This window comes from Dermacentor variabilis, chromosome 5 (genome assembly GCF_050947875.1).
Source record: "Dermacentor variabilis isolate Ectoservices chromosome 5, ASM5094787v1, whole genome shotgun sequence".
Classification (NCBI taxonomy): domain Eukaryota; kingdom Metazoa; phylum Arthropoda; class Arachnida; order Ixodida; family Ixodidae; genus Dermacentor; species Dermacentor variabilis.
The window spans coordinates 10522314-10536345 of record NC_134572.1 but is presented as its reverse complement, the minus strand read 5'-3'; the positions used below and the strand labels follow the sequence as shown (position 1 = coordinate 10536345).

At 42.5% G+C, this 14032-nt stretch overlaps 1 protein-coding gene across 3 annotated transcripts in view; it reads right to left on the bottom strand.

Moving 5' to 3' along the window:
* Nucleotides 1-14032, bottom strand: part of LOC142582237 (uncharacterized) — an 81259-nt gene that overhangs the window by 27282 nt on the left and 39945 nt on the right. For all 3 annotated transcript variants that reach the window (XM_075691698.1, XM_075691696.1, XM_075691697.1), the window contains one exon: nt 12107-12275. In XM_075691698.1, the coding sequence (XP_075547813.1) occupies nt 12107-12275 (169 nt within the window). The remainder of the gene's footprint in view (nt 1-12106; nt 12276-14032) is intronic.

Here is a 14032-nt window from a genome sequence, read left to right as displayed (position 1 = left end):
CCATGAGTAATATAGGAGCCCCTCTATTGTAAATATGTTTCTTGGTTCAGAGTGTGCATGCTGAAGAAGGATTGACAATCTGTGCTTTCCATGCAGCCACTGAAGTGATTACAAAAACTTTCGCTCTTTTAGCTTTGCAATGCTCTGTGGCAGAAATATACACAAATAACATGCTAGGCTGGCCAGTGAAAGGCTGCAAGTTTCATGTCAAGGTCAGGGTTACCCTACTGTGGGGTTAGTCGTGTCCCAGAGAAAAAACTGGGGAGTGACAAGTCACCTTTCAATGACGAGCTGTTGCTCTTTATCACAGATAGCTCTTGCCGTGAACCTCTGGTCGTTCTTTCTTTAGAAATGCTATTTGTTTTTGTTCCGCGACATTTACGCCATCGGGGCAAACTTTAAAAAAACTTTTAAAAACTTAAAAAGTCCAGAGGTGGTACCCATGTGAAATGAACTTTGTCTGAAAATGATGGATTTATACAATCACTTTCCTTGGAAGAGATGAAAACCGTCCAATTTAACACACAAGAGAACTTCACGCACAGCTTTTTTCCCAATAGCTTAACAGTGGGCTAATAAGCAATACAGTAATATTATTAAACTTATAACTTCTTTCGGAAACAAATGCAGATCACTTTAATATATACAATAGGGAGCTCTGTAACTTCCACCGTGATTTCACATACGTACATTGAAGTAACCCATAAAATGGAATCCCTGTCGCCCTACTCACATAGACAGCATTACTAATCACAGCGATCGTGGCCTCAGCTACATCCCAAGAAACAACCACCTACCTTGTTTGATTGCTAAAAAAAACTATAGACATAAGAGAGGCCAAAATTGGAATGTGAATATGCAGCATGGAATTATAGAATCTTCGGTGAAATAGAGCCAATACAGTACACTCGAGTCTGTTCAGAGTGGCACAATAGGATTACTTTACTATGACTATTCATTGATCACCAGTGTTACTGCACAAAAAGTATGCCGAGCTTCTATCACTAGATTTGCGTTGTGAAGATACCTGATCTTCCGTAAGTTATACCATTCTACGCTAGAATATTCCATCATCAAGAGCTCAGTACTTGACATTATGTATCAATCAAAAATCGGTCTACCACCTTCAGAACGCATAGACAGCGTCAAAAGCTTAGGGACACTAAAATCTGAGGAAATCTTTATATTTCAGCACCCTAGGCATGCAGCGTGGTATACAGATTTACCGCATGTCCTGGTCTAGAGCAAACAAGTTTCGCATAGTTTTACTGGCTGCGGGCATAGCTGCATTGAAATTAAACTTATTTGCAGGACCTCAGCCACATAAACTTTTTTGGTAACTGCATCATAGAGGACCTGTTTATTTTTTATTCCACACATAAGTTTTTTTTATTGAGTGGCCTTCCAGCCAATGTCATGCAGCGCCTAAACCTGGCAAATTTTCTGGACAACAATTGCAAACATGATGTATTAAGCATAACAACTCAATTTTTGCGTAATACATCATTATTAGTATAAATGAGGTACAGTTGAACCCACTTATAACAACATTCAAGTGCCATGAAAATTCCACTGTCACAACCTGTAATTGTTATAAAGGGGTTGCATGAAAAAAGCAAAATCAGGGGATGGTAGAGCTGTTGTGAGAAAACTATAATGGCGGGAAGGCCAGTTCTTCTCTTCCGCACCTACCTCCATCTGGCTGCTGATTGTGTTGACTCGTTTAACGGTTTAACTCTGCTTCCTGCGCACTCCAATCGCGTGTACCATGCAGCAGCTGTCGGCGCTCAAGAATGGCGCTGCCATAACTGCAAAGAGGGGTCACGGGTGGCAAGTGACATGCGAGCTCCGCTGCATCATTGCTTTAGAGGCCCCAAAAAGGGCCTTTTCAAAAATGCAAGAAGGTTGCCGCAGCAGCCATTCAACTTGAGAAATTCAGAAGAAACGCAAGCTTGAAATTGCCACAAGCATGTTGCCACGAACTTCTCACTGGCTTGCATGAGAAAACCCGTGTCATTTAGCTTTGCTTGCTTTATGCGAAGCTTGCAGACATCCTTCTCCAAGACATAGAGGTGCTCTACATAGTGCAGCGGAAAATCCCTCGCAATAAAGAAGCCCTAGATATACTGAATCATCTGCAGGGCCTCCTGCAATGACAACATTGAGGCAACCTGCCCTATTGTGTCGTCACTGCTGTCGTCACTGTTACTGTTGCTGTCACTATACAATACAAACATGTTCGCGACAATCGCCTCATGGGTTAGAAGTTCTGATGTTTCTAATGTGTCGTCCGCAAGTAGAAACTCTTCCAGGTCCTGAAGCTTCCTCAGCAACTGGGGACCAAAGTTCAGGCATCACTTCGTCAGTGCGAGCTTCACAGGCTTCATATAAGTCACGGCTGTCTCGGACAAAGCACGCTTTCCTAAAGCAGCTCTGCACCGTAGAAGTGCTTACTTTGGACCACGCACCAAAGATAAACTGCATGGTGATAAATAGATTGATCATCAAGTATGGTTGCTCCCTGCATGTCCGTGTGGCCATGTCTACCAACAAGGCTAACTTGTTCAGGACGGGGCGATGATACACGACCTCAAAATTGGTGATCACGCCAGCATCCATGGGCTGCAAGCCTGCCGTCGTGTTCACCGGCAGGAAAACAACTTCCACGCTTGAGAGTTTAGGCATGGAGTGGTGGGCACTACAATTATCTAGGATAAGCATCACCTTCCTCTTAGATCGCTCAATACGTTGATTGAACTACAAGAGCCACTCATGAAAAAGCTTTGTGTTATCCATGCATTGCAGTTGTGATGGTAGCGTACTGGTATCCTCGCAGAAGCAGCGGGGATTTTTTAACTTCCCAATGACAAATGCCAGGTACTGGTCACTCCTGTCCATGTTGGCACACAAAAACATGATGAGGTGCAGCTTGCTGTTTTTGCCGCCCTTGCATGCGTCTCCTTTGAGTGCATGCATCTTGGATAGCAATATCTGTAAGAACAGTCCTCTTTCGCTGCCATTATATATACGTAAGTGCCAACATAGTTGCTGAAGATGCGGGGCAGCATTTCTTCCACCCATTTCTGCTTCGCCTCCATGTCAAGAAAAGCTCTTTCACCAGTGTTGGCTTTGTAAACAATGCTGTCCTCTTTGAAGCGCTGTAACCAGATGCCACTTGACTGGAATTCCCCATTGTTGATGAGTAAGGCGAACTGGTTCGCCTTTGTGGCCAGACTTGACCCGTTGATGGGAGAGTTCATGGCACAGGCACTGAGACACCACTCGTAGGCAGCCTCTTTCACCTCTTTATAGGCACCTTATCGAACGCGTTTGTGCCCATTGTCTACCAAGCAATTTTCTTTGTCGATATTCTGTGCCAATGGACGATTGTCACCAAGTCACACTTTTTACTGTCTTTGTAGCTCTTCACGATACATACTGCACTTCACTTCCAAATCTATAGCAGTAAGCTTTCTTTTTACTGGCAACGTCGTGCATTACCGATAATCAGCGGGCGGACCAGCCATCTCCGTTCTGGCAGCAAGTCATACGAGGCAGAGAAACCACGTGGTCAGGAACAACTTCGACGCAACCAACAAGGTCGAGCAAGAGCGGCTTAACCCGATGAGAATGAGGGGCCAACAAGCAATCTGGAAGCAGCGCTGTCAGCACAGTTGGCGTGGTTCATTCGTGTTTCGGAGAGTGGCGCAGCACAGAGCTATGGGCACAGCCCATTCGTGTTCAGAAGGGTGGAAGGGCAACAGGAGAGAACTGTGCGATGCTGGCGATGTGGAGAAGGATGAAAAACAAGTTGTGTTGTATGAATGTGCGGTGGTCATTGGGGCAGCAGGCGAGGGTGAAGCGGCTCAAATTTCTCTTTTTCTTTCCAAGGATTTCACATTCCATTACCTTTCGGCACGGACACCCAGCAGCCACACATCATAGTTTTAACTGATAATGCAGCATGGCGGCATTGTAGTAAACAGGTTATTTCACCATAGAAAGCATACAAAGATTGATGGTGCGACACCTTCTCTTTATTATAACCGATATATTGTTAAAACCGGTATCGTTATAAGTGGGTTCCATTGTATAATGCATATGTGAACAAATATCAGCATCATTACCATCATCATCAGCCTATTTTATGTCCACTACAGGACGAAGACCTCTCCCTGCGATCTCCAATTACCTCTGTCCTGCACCAGCCGATTCCAACTAGCACCTGCAAATTTCCTAATTTCGTCGCACCACCTAAGTCTTCTGTCACCCTCTACTGTGTTTCTCTTCTCTTGGTACCCATTCTGACACCCTAATGGTCCAACGGTTATCTACTCTACACATTACATGACCTGCCCAGCGCCATTTTTCCCTCTTCATGTCAATTAGAACGTCGTCTATACCCGTTTGCTCTCTGATCCAAACCGCTCTCTTTCTGTCTCTTAAAGTTATGCCTAGCATTCTTTGTTCCATTGCTCTTTGCACAGTCCTTAATTTCTTCTCGAGTTTCTTTGTCAGTCTCCAAGTCTGTGCCCCATATGTCAGCACCGGTAAAATGCACTGATTGTATACTTTCCTTTTCAAAGGTAACAGTAAGCTCCCAGTCAGGAGCTCACAATGTCTGTCGTATGCGATCCAACCCATTTTTATTCTTCTGTGAATTTCCTTCTCATGGTCAAGGTTCCCTATGATAAGTTGACCTAAGTATACATACTGTTTCACCGACTCTAGAGGCTGACTTGTGATCTTGAACTCTTGTTCCATTGTTCGGTTATTTATCATTATCTTTGTCTTTTGCATATTAATCTTCAGCCCCACTCTTACACTCTCCCTGTTAGGGTCCTCAATCATTTGTTGTAACTCGTCCGCAGTGTTGCTGAATAGAACAATGTCATCATAAACCGAAGGTTGCTGAGGTATTTGCTGTCGATCCTTACTCCTAAACCTTCCCAGTTTAATAGCTTGGATACTTCTTCCAAGCACGCAGTGAATAGCCTAGAGTTGTGTCTCCTAGTCTGACGCCTTACTTTATAGGGGTCTTCTTACATTTCTTGTGTAGAATTAAGGTGGCTGTGGAATCTCTGTAGATATTTTCCAAGGTATTTACGTAAGTGGTCTGGTACTCCTTGATTACGCAATGCCTCTTATGACTGCTCGTATCTCTACTGAATCAAATGCTTTTTCGTAAGCTATGAATCTATGTATTAGATTTCTCGATAACCTGATTAATGACATGGATGTGATCCACTGTAGAGAATCCCTTCCTGAAGTCCGCCTGTTCCCTTGGCTGACTAAAGTCCAGTGTTGCATTTATTCTATTGGAGATTATTTTGGTAAATATTTCATATAATACTGGGAATAAGCTTATAGGCCTATAACTTTTCAATTCTTTAACGTCTCCCTTTTAGTGGATTAGTATAACGTTTGTATTCTTCCAGTTTTCTGGGACCCTTGCAGTTGATCGACACTTCGTGTATAGAGCTGCCAGTTTTTCAAGCATTACGTCTCGTCCATCTTTGATTAAATCTACTGTTATTCCATCTTCTACTGTCGCTTTTCCCCATTTCATGTCTTGCAAGGCCCTTCTGACCTCATCTCTAGATATAGGAGGAGTTTCTGTATCCTGTTCATTATCGTTCCGAATGGAGCTCTCCTGAGTCCTCTGGGTACTGTACAGGTCAGTATAGAATTCTTCTACTGCATTTATTATACCTTTAAGATTGCTGATGATATTACCCTGCTTATCTTTTAATGCATACATGTTGGTTTGTCCTATGCCAGGTTTCCTTCTCACTGAATTCAGGTGGCGACCATTTTTTACAGCTTCCTCAGTCTTTCTCACATTATAATTTCGAATTTCACTTATTTTCGCCTTGTTGACAAATAAAGGATAATGAAATTGCCTATGAAGTTTTACTCATATGTTGGGACTACTTCAAAACTTGGCCTGCTTGCCTGGTGTACCGCCCCAAGCTTTCTGGGAAATTGAAAGGGCGAAATTCAAGGGTGTAATTGACATGTCTTGCAGCATTATGGTAGAAGAGGGAATGTGTGGCTTAATGGGACCATGTGAAAGGCGCAGCTGCCATTGTGCTACTCATGCACGATGAATAACACCATTCAGTTTTATTTACAGACAGTGGAGAAAATGATAAATAGTGCTCAGTGTGCATTGGCATGATCATGACAAGGCGAAAGTACAGTAAAAGCTTGTTAATTCGAACCGCAAAAGGGGAGCCGCTTCAGTTCGAATTAAGTTCGAACTAACAAAACTGAAGGAGAACAACAGTACACTGCGATTTGGAAGCAGTAGGGCATGTCAGAAAGTGATGGCGTGTGCCGTGGGCACACGCCATCGTCAAGTCGAAGCTCTGGGTCCGACTGTGCCACACCACCAATGTCCATTGAAACGAACGTTAGCCGACGCTTAACACCATCACAAAAAATCGCGACGGCCAATACCTCCTAAGCTGAAAACAGATGTGCAGAACCAATGAAGACTGCCGAGACAAAGACGCTGAACATGTGAAAGTGGCGAAGGCCCCGATTCGTTGGTTTTTGATTGCAAGCACAGCTGCGACGCATTTGATTCGCTGTGTTTTGGTGCTTGCCGCGCCCTCTGCCGCGCAACATTAGCAGCTGCACAAGATTTGCAAAGCCTTCGAGATTCGCAACGGGCAAGAAGTCTCGGAGGTTACGTAGAACAGAGAGGTGGCAGCCGCCGCTGTCTTCTGGCTGAACCCGCGCCGGTTAGATTTTTTCCGATTTTGCCTTCTCTCGCCATTCTCTTCGCTCCGGAGGCGACGCAGCCTTGTGTAGGCAGTAGACGCGTTTCTCTGGCCGTGTGCCAGGCGAGGGTAGTTCGTATTATCCATGGCGGAATCTTCTTGCATTCGAATTAACAGGCTTTTTTATACATAGATTTCTGTGGAGCTTGGCCGGACCAAATCGTACAGTTCGAATGATCCATAAATTAGAATTATTGAAGTTTGAATTAACGAGCTTTCACTGTACCAATATGGGATGTAAGCAATTCTAATAAAATATTTCTAGCAAACCCTAACATCCTTTTTTCATGTTTCTTCAATTGTTCAAACGTGTTAAAGTAAGGATTGAAGAATATTTCTTACAGAATTAAGGAAGAATTGCCCCAGTAATTGTATCAGGGTGCTGTGACCTGACTCAATAGAGCGAGTCAAGAACTGAACAGCAGAACGCTATAGCAACTGTGGTGATTGTAGCCGAGGACACGGTCTTGCACAACTTTGCGAGCATAACTCAAGAAAGGATCTGTGGTTGGAATAATTCTCTCTTTTTACATGACAGGCTTGAATAAAAGTTCATTGTCTGTCTGTCTGTTACATGACAGGCTACATTAACATGCTCCTGTGTCTTTTCCCAGAATTTTCAATACTCACCTGCATTCGCCATGGTACAAAGATATGAAAACCTTTAGTATTTCCGAAATTTCGCGAGGCTATATGAGAATAGTTCAAATGATAAGGCACGTGTACTGCATATTGAAGATAGAATTTTTAGGATTTTGACTAGCACGAGTGCATGAGAAGAATACAAGGAATGACAGAGAGCCATAGAGAATCCTTGTATTCTTCTCACATACATGGGCTAGTCCTTTACTATGTGTTAAAACGGGCCAAAATTGCTACAACTGGGAATTTTTAGGTTTTGAGGTGCCAGTCCGTACTAAGTGGACATAAACTTGTGCAATGATTCAGACGACCTTCATTTGCACCCACACTAGTTAGGCAAAAATCCTGCTTCAATATAACGCAAATGAACTCTATCAGATAACTTCAACTATATTCCTTTGAAAAAATACTAAAATTACAGCTGCTGGCGCTTTTCTACTTTTGTGTATTTTAATTGTGCACACTGGATGACTTTCTTTTTTTGGTACATCTGAAGCAGCATAAGAGTCACACAAACATGCCTTTCCCATGACATAGCTACCGAGGCAAAAGATACTTCTTAGTAACATCTTGTGAAATCTTGGTTTTAAGAAAGAAACAAACTTTCAAAAACATGTTTATTGTCTGAAGTAATTTTTATCTAAAAGGCAAAAGAAGTTTGGAAGCCCGTTTGAAGTTCACGAAACAAGCCAGCTATTTTTTGTGCGAAAAGCTTGGTGCAGATAGAAACAAAAGAACTGTAACTAAATGACCCGCATATCATAATACATTATCTGGCGGAAAACTGCTAAACTAAGCAGTGATGAAGTGATAAAAAAATTAAAGACCTGCCATCTCGCACTTGCGGTATCAATCATTTTTATCAGCAGTCATTCAGAGCGCTCTTCCATTGCTTTGATACACTACTGCAGGTAAAGCCTGGCTTATATATCTAGCATGATGAATTACACGATCTTGTGCTGAAAACTGCAATTCTGAAAAGACTTTCTTACCACTGAGTCACTGAGCACTGAGTCACTGAGGTCGATAGATTCCCATGAATATGTAAGTCAATGCAATAGTCTCATTGCAAATCACTTTTTACTGCCCAAAACAACCTCCAATATTTCAACATTTCCACAGACTCCCATAACCCAAACTTTGCATGCAATTTGGAACAAGTTTCTGGTCGTACATAATGGTACTGCTTACACGAGATGTCAGGCTAGGCCCGCAGAACCTATTTTCTAAGGACATTCCTGAAAGATGGCCTCTATGATTAGTTATTCACAAAAATGATGCTTTACCATAAAAAACGTGCATGTCTGCAAGGGTGGCCACTAGAGACACTGTTTGGCAGTGTTTCTATATAATGTACAGGGAGATACGAGAAGCGATCACCGAATGACAGAAAGCATCCCGAGAGCACAGGCAGGCAAATAAAGTGCAGTTGCTACAGGATGAAGTAGCCAGAAAATGGGAAATGTACCAGGAGAAAAATTCTATGGTTCAAATACTGGTTCAAGCAAAGATGAAAGGTGAAAGTGAACGCTGGTTGTCAGAAATATGTGAGAAAAAGATGGCCACATCTAGAATGTTTTGAAACCACATAAACTTATTAAGTAGGAAGGCTGGAACAATAGAACATATCCTAGATGGAGATAGAAACAAAATGAAAGGGGACATGGCATTAAATTACATCCGAAAAATAACAGCCGAATCTTTCCATGGAAATGAAGAAATTGTATTTGAGAAAAAAGAGTACACCAAAGACAACCAGATGAAAAAGGACCTCGTGCTGATAAATTTCAACTGGAAGAAAGCCGAAGAGAAAATTCCTAAGCGCATAGCCACAGGGTTAGACAAGGTTCCCGTTAGGCTGATGAATGAACTAGGACCAAAAAGTAAGGAAGCCCTGTTGAAAGCAGCAGGAAACTTGACTGTGCTTCTACTACTGTGGAAAGGGGTGCAAGTGAAGTTCAGGAACCGTGACTTTTCGTTGTCATAACGCCTCAGCTTCGCGCTCCCTCACAGCAAGATCGGCACATTAACAATGAGCCCTTTCTCAAGCGAGTTCCCGGCGGCGTTTATACTCTGACGTTATCGGAGTGTGGGTAAGCGTCAATCGATGATGAGCGCGTTGGAGCATGTTGGCAGCGCCAGTGCGTTGAACCACCCATCATACTTTTATAAACACTATTGTTCTCGCCAACGTGATGTAATGTGTGCTCACGCTATGTTGGACTCTATTTAGCCCTTTAAACCCTCGCCTAGTCACGTGGTACACAGCGGCGAGGCTTGAGCGAGCGCAGCTGTGACGCCTCTCCGCTGCAGATCACGCAATGTGATGTCAAACTTTCACACTTGTGTGCCGACGGCTGAAGGTCAAACACACGGCACGCAGAGATTGATCTTGGGAGTTGTACCTCAAGGAGTAGAGCTTTCGCTCTGAAACAATAACAGCAAAGTTTCAGAGTTTCGAAGTTTATTGCTTCAAAGTGGTTACATGTGTTGATAGATATGAAACATAAAAGCAGGTCCCATAGACTGTGTTGGGACCTCCGCTCTAGGTTAGGTGGTAAGAGAAATGAGAAAAGGGGAAGAGAAATGCAGCGATAATGAAACAGAGCACTATGGGGATTTAATAGGTACAAGGTTCTCCGGGGTATGTGGAAATGTGCAATGGTTTAAGAACTCATGTTTGGAAATGCGGCTGTTTGCTTGAAGTCAGGGATACAATCAGGACTTGATGGCAACCAAAGGTCAGTGGCACGCCTCGCATTGGGCACTCACGGGAAGATTACAAATGAAACAGTGCAAGGTGATATGGGCTGGACGAGTTTTGAAGTAAGGGAAGCTAAGCGTAAAATTGATTATGAAGAACGATTGAGGAATATGAAAGAATGTAAATGGGCTGGGAGAGTGTTCAGATATTTGTACAGGAAGGACATTAATTTACAGTGGAAGAAGAAAACTAGGAAGCTTACCAGCTAGTATGCGACTGGTACGGTGGGCGACATGGCAACAAAGAACGTCAAGTGGAAAGTCACTGAGGCTGAAATAATATCATGGGTGGCGGCAATGGAAAAGAAACCTGCCACGAGTAACTACTTAAGAGCAAAAAACAAAATCAGGAATGAAACAATTTATGGTAACTCAAAAGGAAGCTCTTTGCTTTTTGAAACGAGTATCAGAATGCCTTAGAACACGCACTTATAAAGCGAGATACAAGGAAGAAAAAGCGTATGCTTGCTGAGGGAAACGATGGAGCATGTTTTATTAGAATGTGAAGATATCTGCCCAGCGGTCGATTTAGGCACCTCTGGCCTCCTTGAATCCCTTGGGTTCAGCTAGTGCAGGGGGAAAGCAAACATGTTCACACTAGACTATATTAAGAGGCGAGTGGAAGACTGGCAGAGGAAAAGTAGCGAAACAACAAACAATGGAGGCGTACAAAAACAAAGTTCCCAATAGGGGTTCAGAAAGTTTGGTGATGAGAATTCTTCACACTTCTTTTTTTTAGATAGGAAGAACATTAGGCAATAAACTAACGAAAGCTTGGTGGTGCAACCCACTGCCCCATTCCAATGGGGATGCTAACAGCATCTATTCATTCATCCATCTAATTACTGGACTTGAGTGCTGCATTCACAAGATTGGCTGCTTGCGGAATCGACATTTTTCCCCCCTGGTGAATCTATCCTTAGGACCATCATTAATTTTTCAGGCAATCTCTGCCGAGTATGAACATTCTATCAGCTACTATATTGCCTTAAATTAGTGTGCATATTTATTTCATTTTTTTTAGTCTCCCAACTGCACCCTCTCTTTGTATTGGTGACTGCCTTATAATCAAATAAATAAAGTATTTTGGGAGTGTGCCGGCAAAGCACTGCAATTGTTTGATTAGGTACAAAGGTTGTCTCTGTAAGCAAGAAGACACCTCTAAACAACAGGAAAGCAGTTACGCTGGTGTCCAGTAACTGGCAGAGCTTGAAATCGGAGGTTAGCAACACTCTAATAGCACATTTGTGAAATCTTTATAAGTTGAGTGATTGTTGACAGCGTGAGGAAAGGTCATATTTGGTATTATTTTCCATTCAGATCTGCCACGCTGAGTGCCCAACCACAGCGATAATGGTGGCATGGCTTCTTCAGTCAGTTACAAAGGGTCAAACACATTAGAATTAAATGGACTGTTATAAAATCCTATCCCAGGATAAGCAGCAGTTTATTGCATCCGCAGTTAGACAGCTCAGCATGTACGTACTGAACCACGTCTCGTTTAAGTATTGCAACTCACATGCTGTGGTGTCCGCATTTCATTTCGGCTATAGTACACAACCTCTGACCAACACACAGCATGCCATGTGCACAACGCACAGGCAACTGCGGGAGTTGGTGCAGCTGGTCTAGTGTGTTGCCAAGTGGCCAATGGCTTGCGATTGTTTTGAACTGCTTCGTCAGACGAGTTACCAGCAATGTTCGTGTAGACGTGAAAACTGTTGTGACAACGGTATCTGGTGATTCTGTGTATGCTGACTGCCAGGACATATGCACAGCTGACTCACTTGGAAGTCGTGTGTTTCCTAGTATTGAGTATTTATAGTGGTATGTATTCACATGAAGACATGCCATTTAGCAGGCCCTGCTAAGAGGGAGCCGATCATCACTATCTGAAGGAATGGTGCACATACCTTCCGGAGGCGCAGGGCAGCAAGCACGCTGGGCCGGTTGGCCATCTGCTGTGCCAGGCGGACATTGCGCATTGATGCTTGTGGCACTGGAGGAATCTGGGGAACTGCAGCTGCTGCTGCAGCAGCCCGCAACGCCTCCGCCTCTGCCTGCTGACGGTATGCTGTGAAGCTGCAAGGGCAACCACAGAGCTGAATCTTCCAACAAGAGAATCACAGAGACGCATTTCAGGGGCAGGAAACGAGGAAAGACGAAAGAGAGTACAACATTAAAAGGAAACACTAGATCAGTTTAGACTGATAGAGTACTCTTTCAAAATTTTATTTTCATTAATTTTGCAGTAAGAGATTCAGTGTTAGAAAAGAAAATAAATCTCAAAGTTCTATTTTAAAGATTTTTCACTGAAACACCAGTGCTGTTATGTTGGTATGACATCATGTATTTCAAAGTATTTTAGTCTTTTTTCATATTCTGGCTGTTGTGGCTCAGTATATGTCTTGAAACTTGCTTAAGTTTCATCTTTGACTATCTTAGAATACAATGTAGTCAACTTTTGCTGATAAAAATATTAACTAGGCCTGAGCAGAAGACACCAATATTAATGATGTCACAGCAAGCTAGTAAATAAATTTCAAGGTGGTGTTGCTACACATCTTGTGTTTTTGCAACTTCAGTGGCTTGTCAAGACCCTTCTCATGAGAAGAGTGCCTTTCTTGGTATTGAAGAGGCTCAACTTATTTTTCTCTTTAGTACACCTTTAAGGTTTTTGCTTTCTTAAGTTCTTCGATATCGCAGCCAACATGCAAAGGTGAGGATTGAGATCATTTTGTCACATAAAACAACAAGCTACACTGGCAATATACTATTAAATGCAACCTTGGCCCAAACATTTTCTTTAGGACATAAAACAGAGTTGCCTGGCATAATAAGAGCAGACTGCTTATAATAATAATCTTTATTACATACATTTATATCAGTTATGTAGATACCTATCCAGCATGAACAAGCAATACTACTTGTGCGCAAGGCTAGGCAATTGGCAGGTGGTGCGGTACAAATAGACATATACAATGTATAAATACGGTCCTTCATTCCCAGGTTTAATTGTTTTGAAATTCAGGTGGTGAAAATGGGTTGTTTTTTCAAAGAGGTCAACCAGAGAGAAATCTGGAGTTTCGTTTGTTAGCCCAAAGTTAGGGATTTTTCGGGTAACCTTTACGAATGATTAACAGAAGCTACGATGTCGTTTTGGACACAAATTGTTATCAAATAGGCGGAATTGCTCACAGGAACATGGAACTGCAAAGAGAGCTGCTCACAAATGTGACAAGTAGAGCTCTGCAAAGACTCATCCAATATCAATATTACATAAGGAAACCACATTACCAAAAACAACAAATAGAGGTGGGTTTGGCAATTCCTTTATTACTTCATTCCTTGAACTTTATTAAAAACAAAGGCAAAAAAATATGAAAAGTAGTGCACATGTGCATGCTTTGCAGGAGGTGTGATGCCTTCTTTACCTTATCTCGCAAGTATTTCTTGAAGTACATTATTACATGCATTGGGAGCATTTCTGTGTCCTTGCTAGATCTGTCAGACCATTTATCATTGGCTGCTCCCCTCCTGTTTTACGGTTTCTAATATATACTCTTGCAACAAAAGAAATTATGCAGATCCAACGCACTTATTGGAATCTATGTGACGCTTTCGTAAAGTGGTTAATGAAGCGCTATAAATTTGCCCATTTTGTTCCTGCCGTCTTTGGCATAAAGAAATCTGGCGCAGGCATGTGCTCTCAGGCAACCATGTTATGCAATGTAACAAATCTTATTTTGGCTTGTATTTCTTCATTTCTACTTATTTATTTTAAGTGTACTGGCTGCTTTCTGGCTGAGAGCGAGTTGTATGTATGTGCCATGGTATGC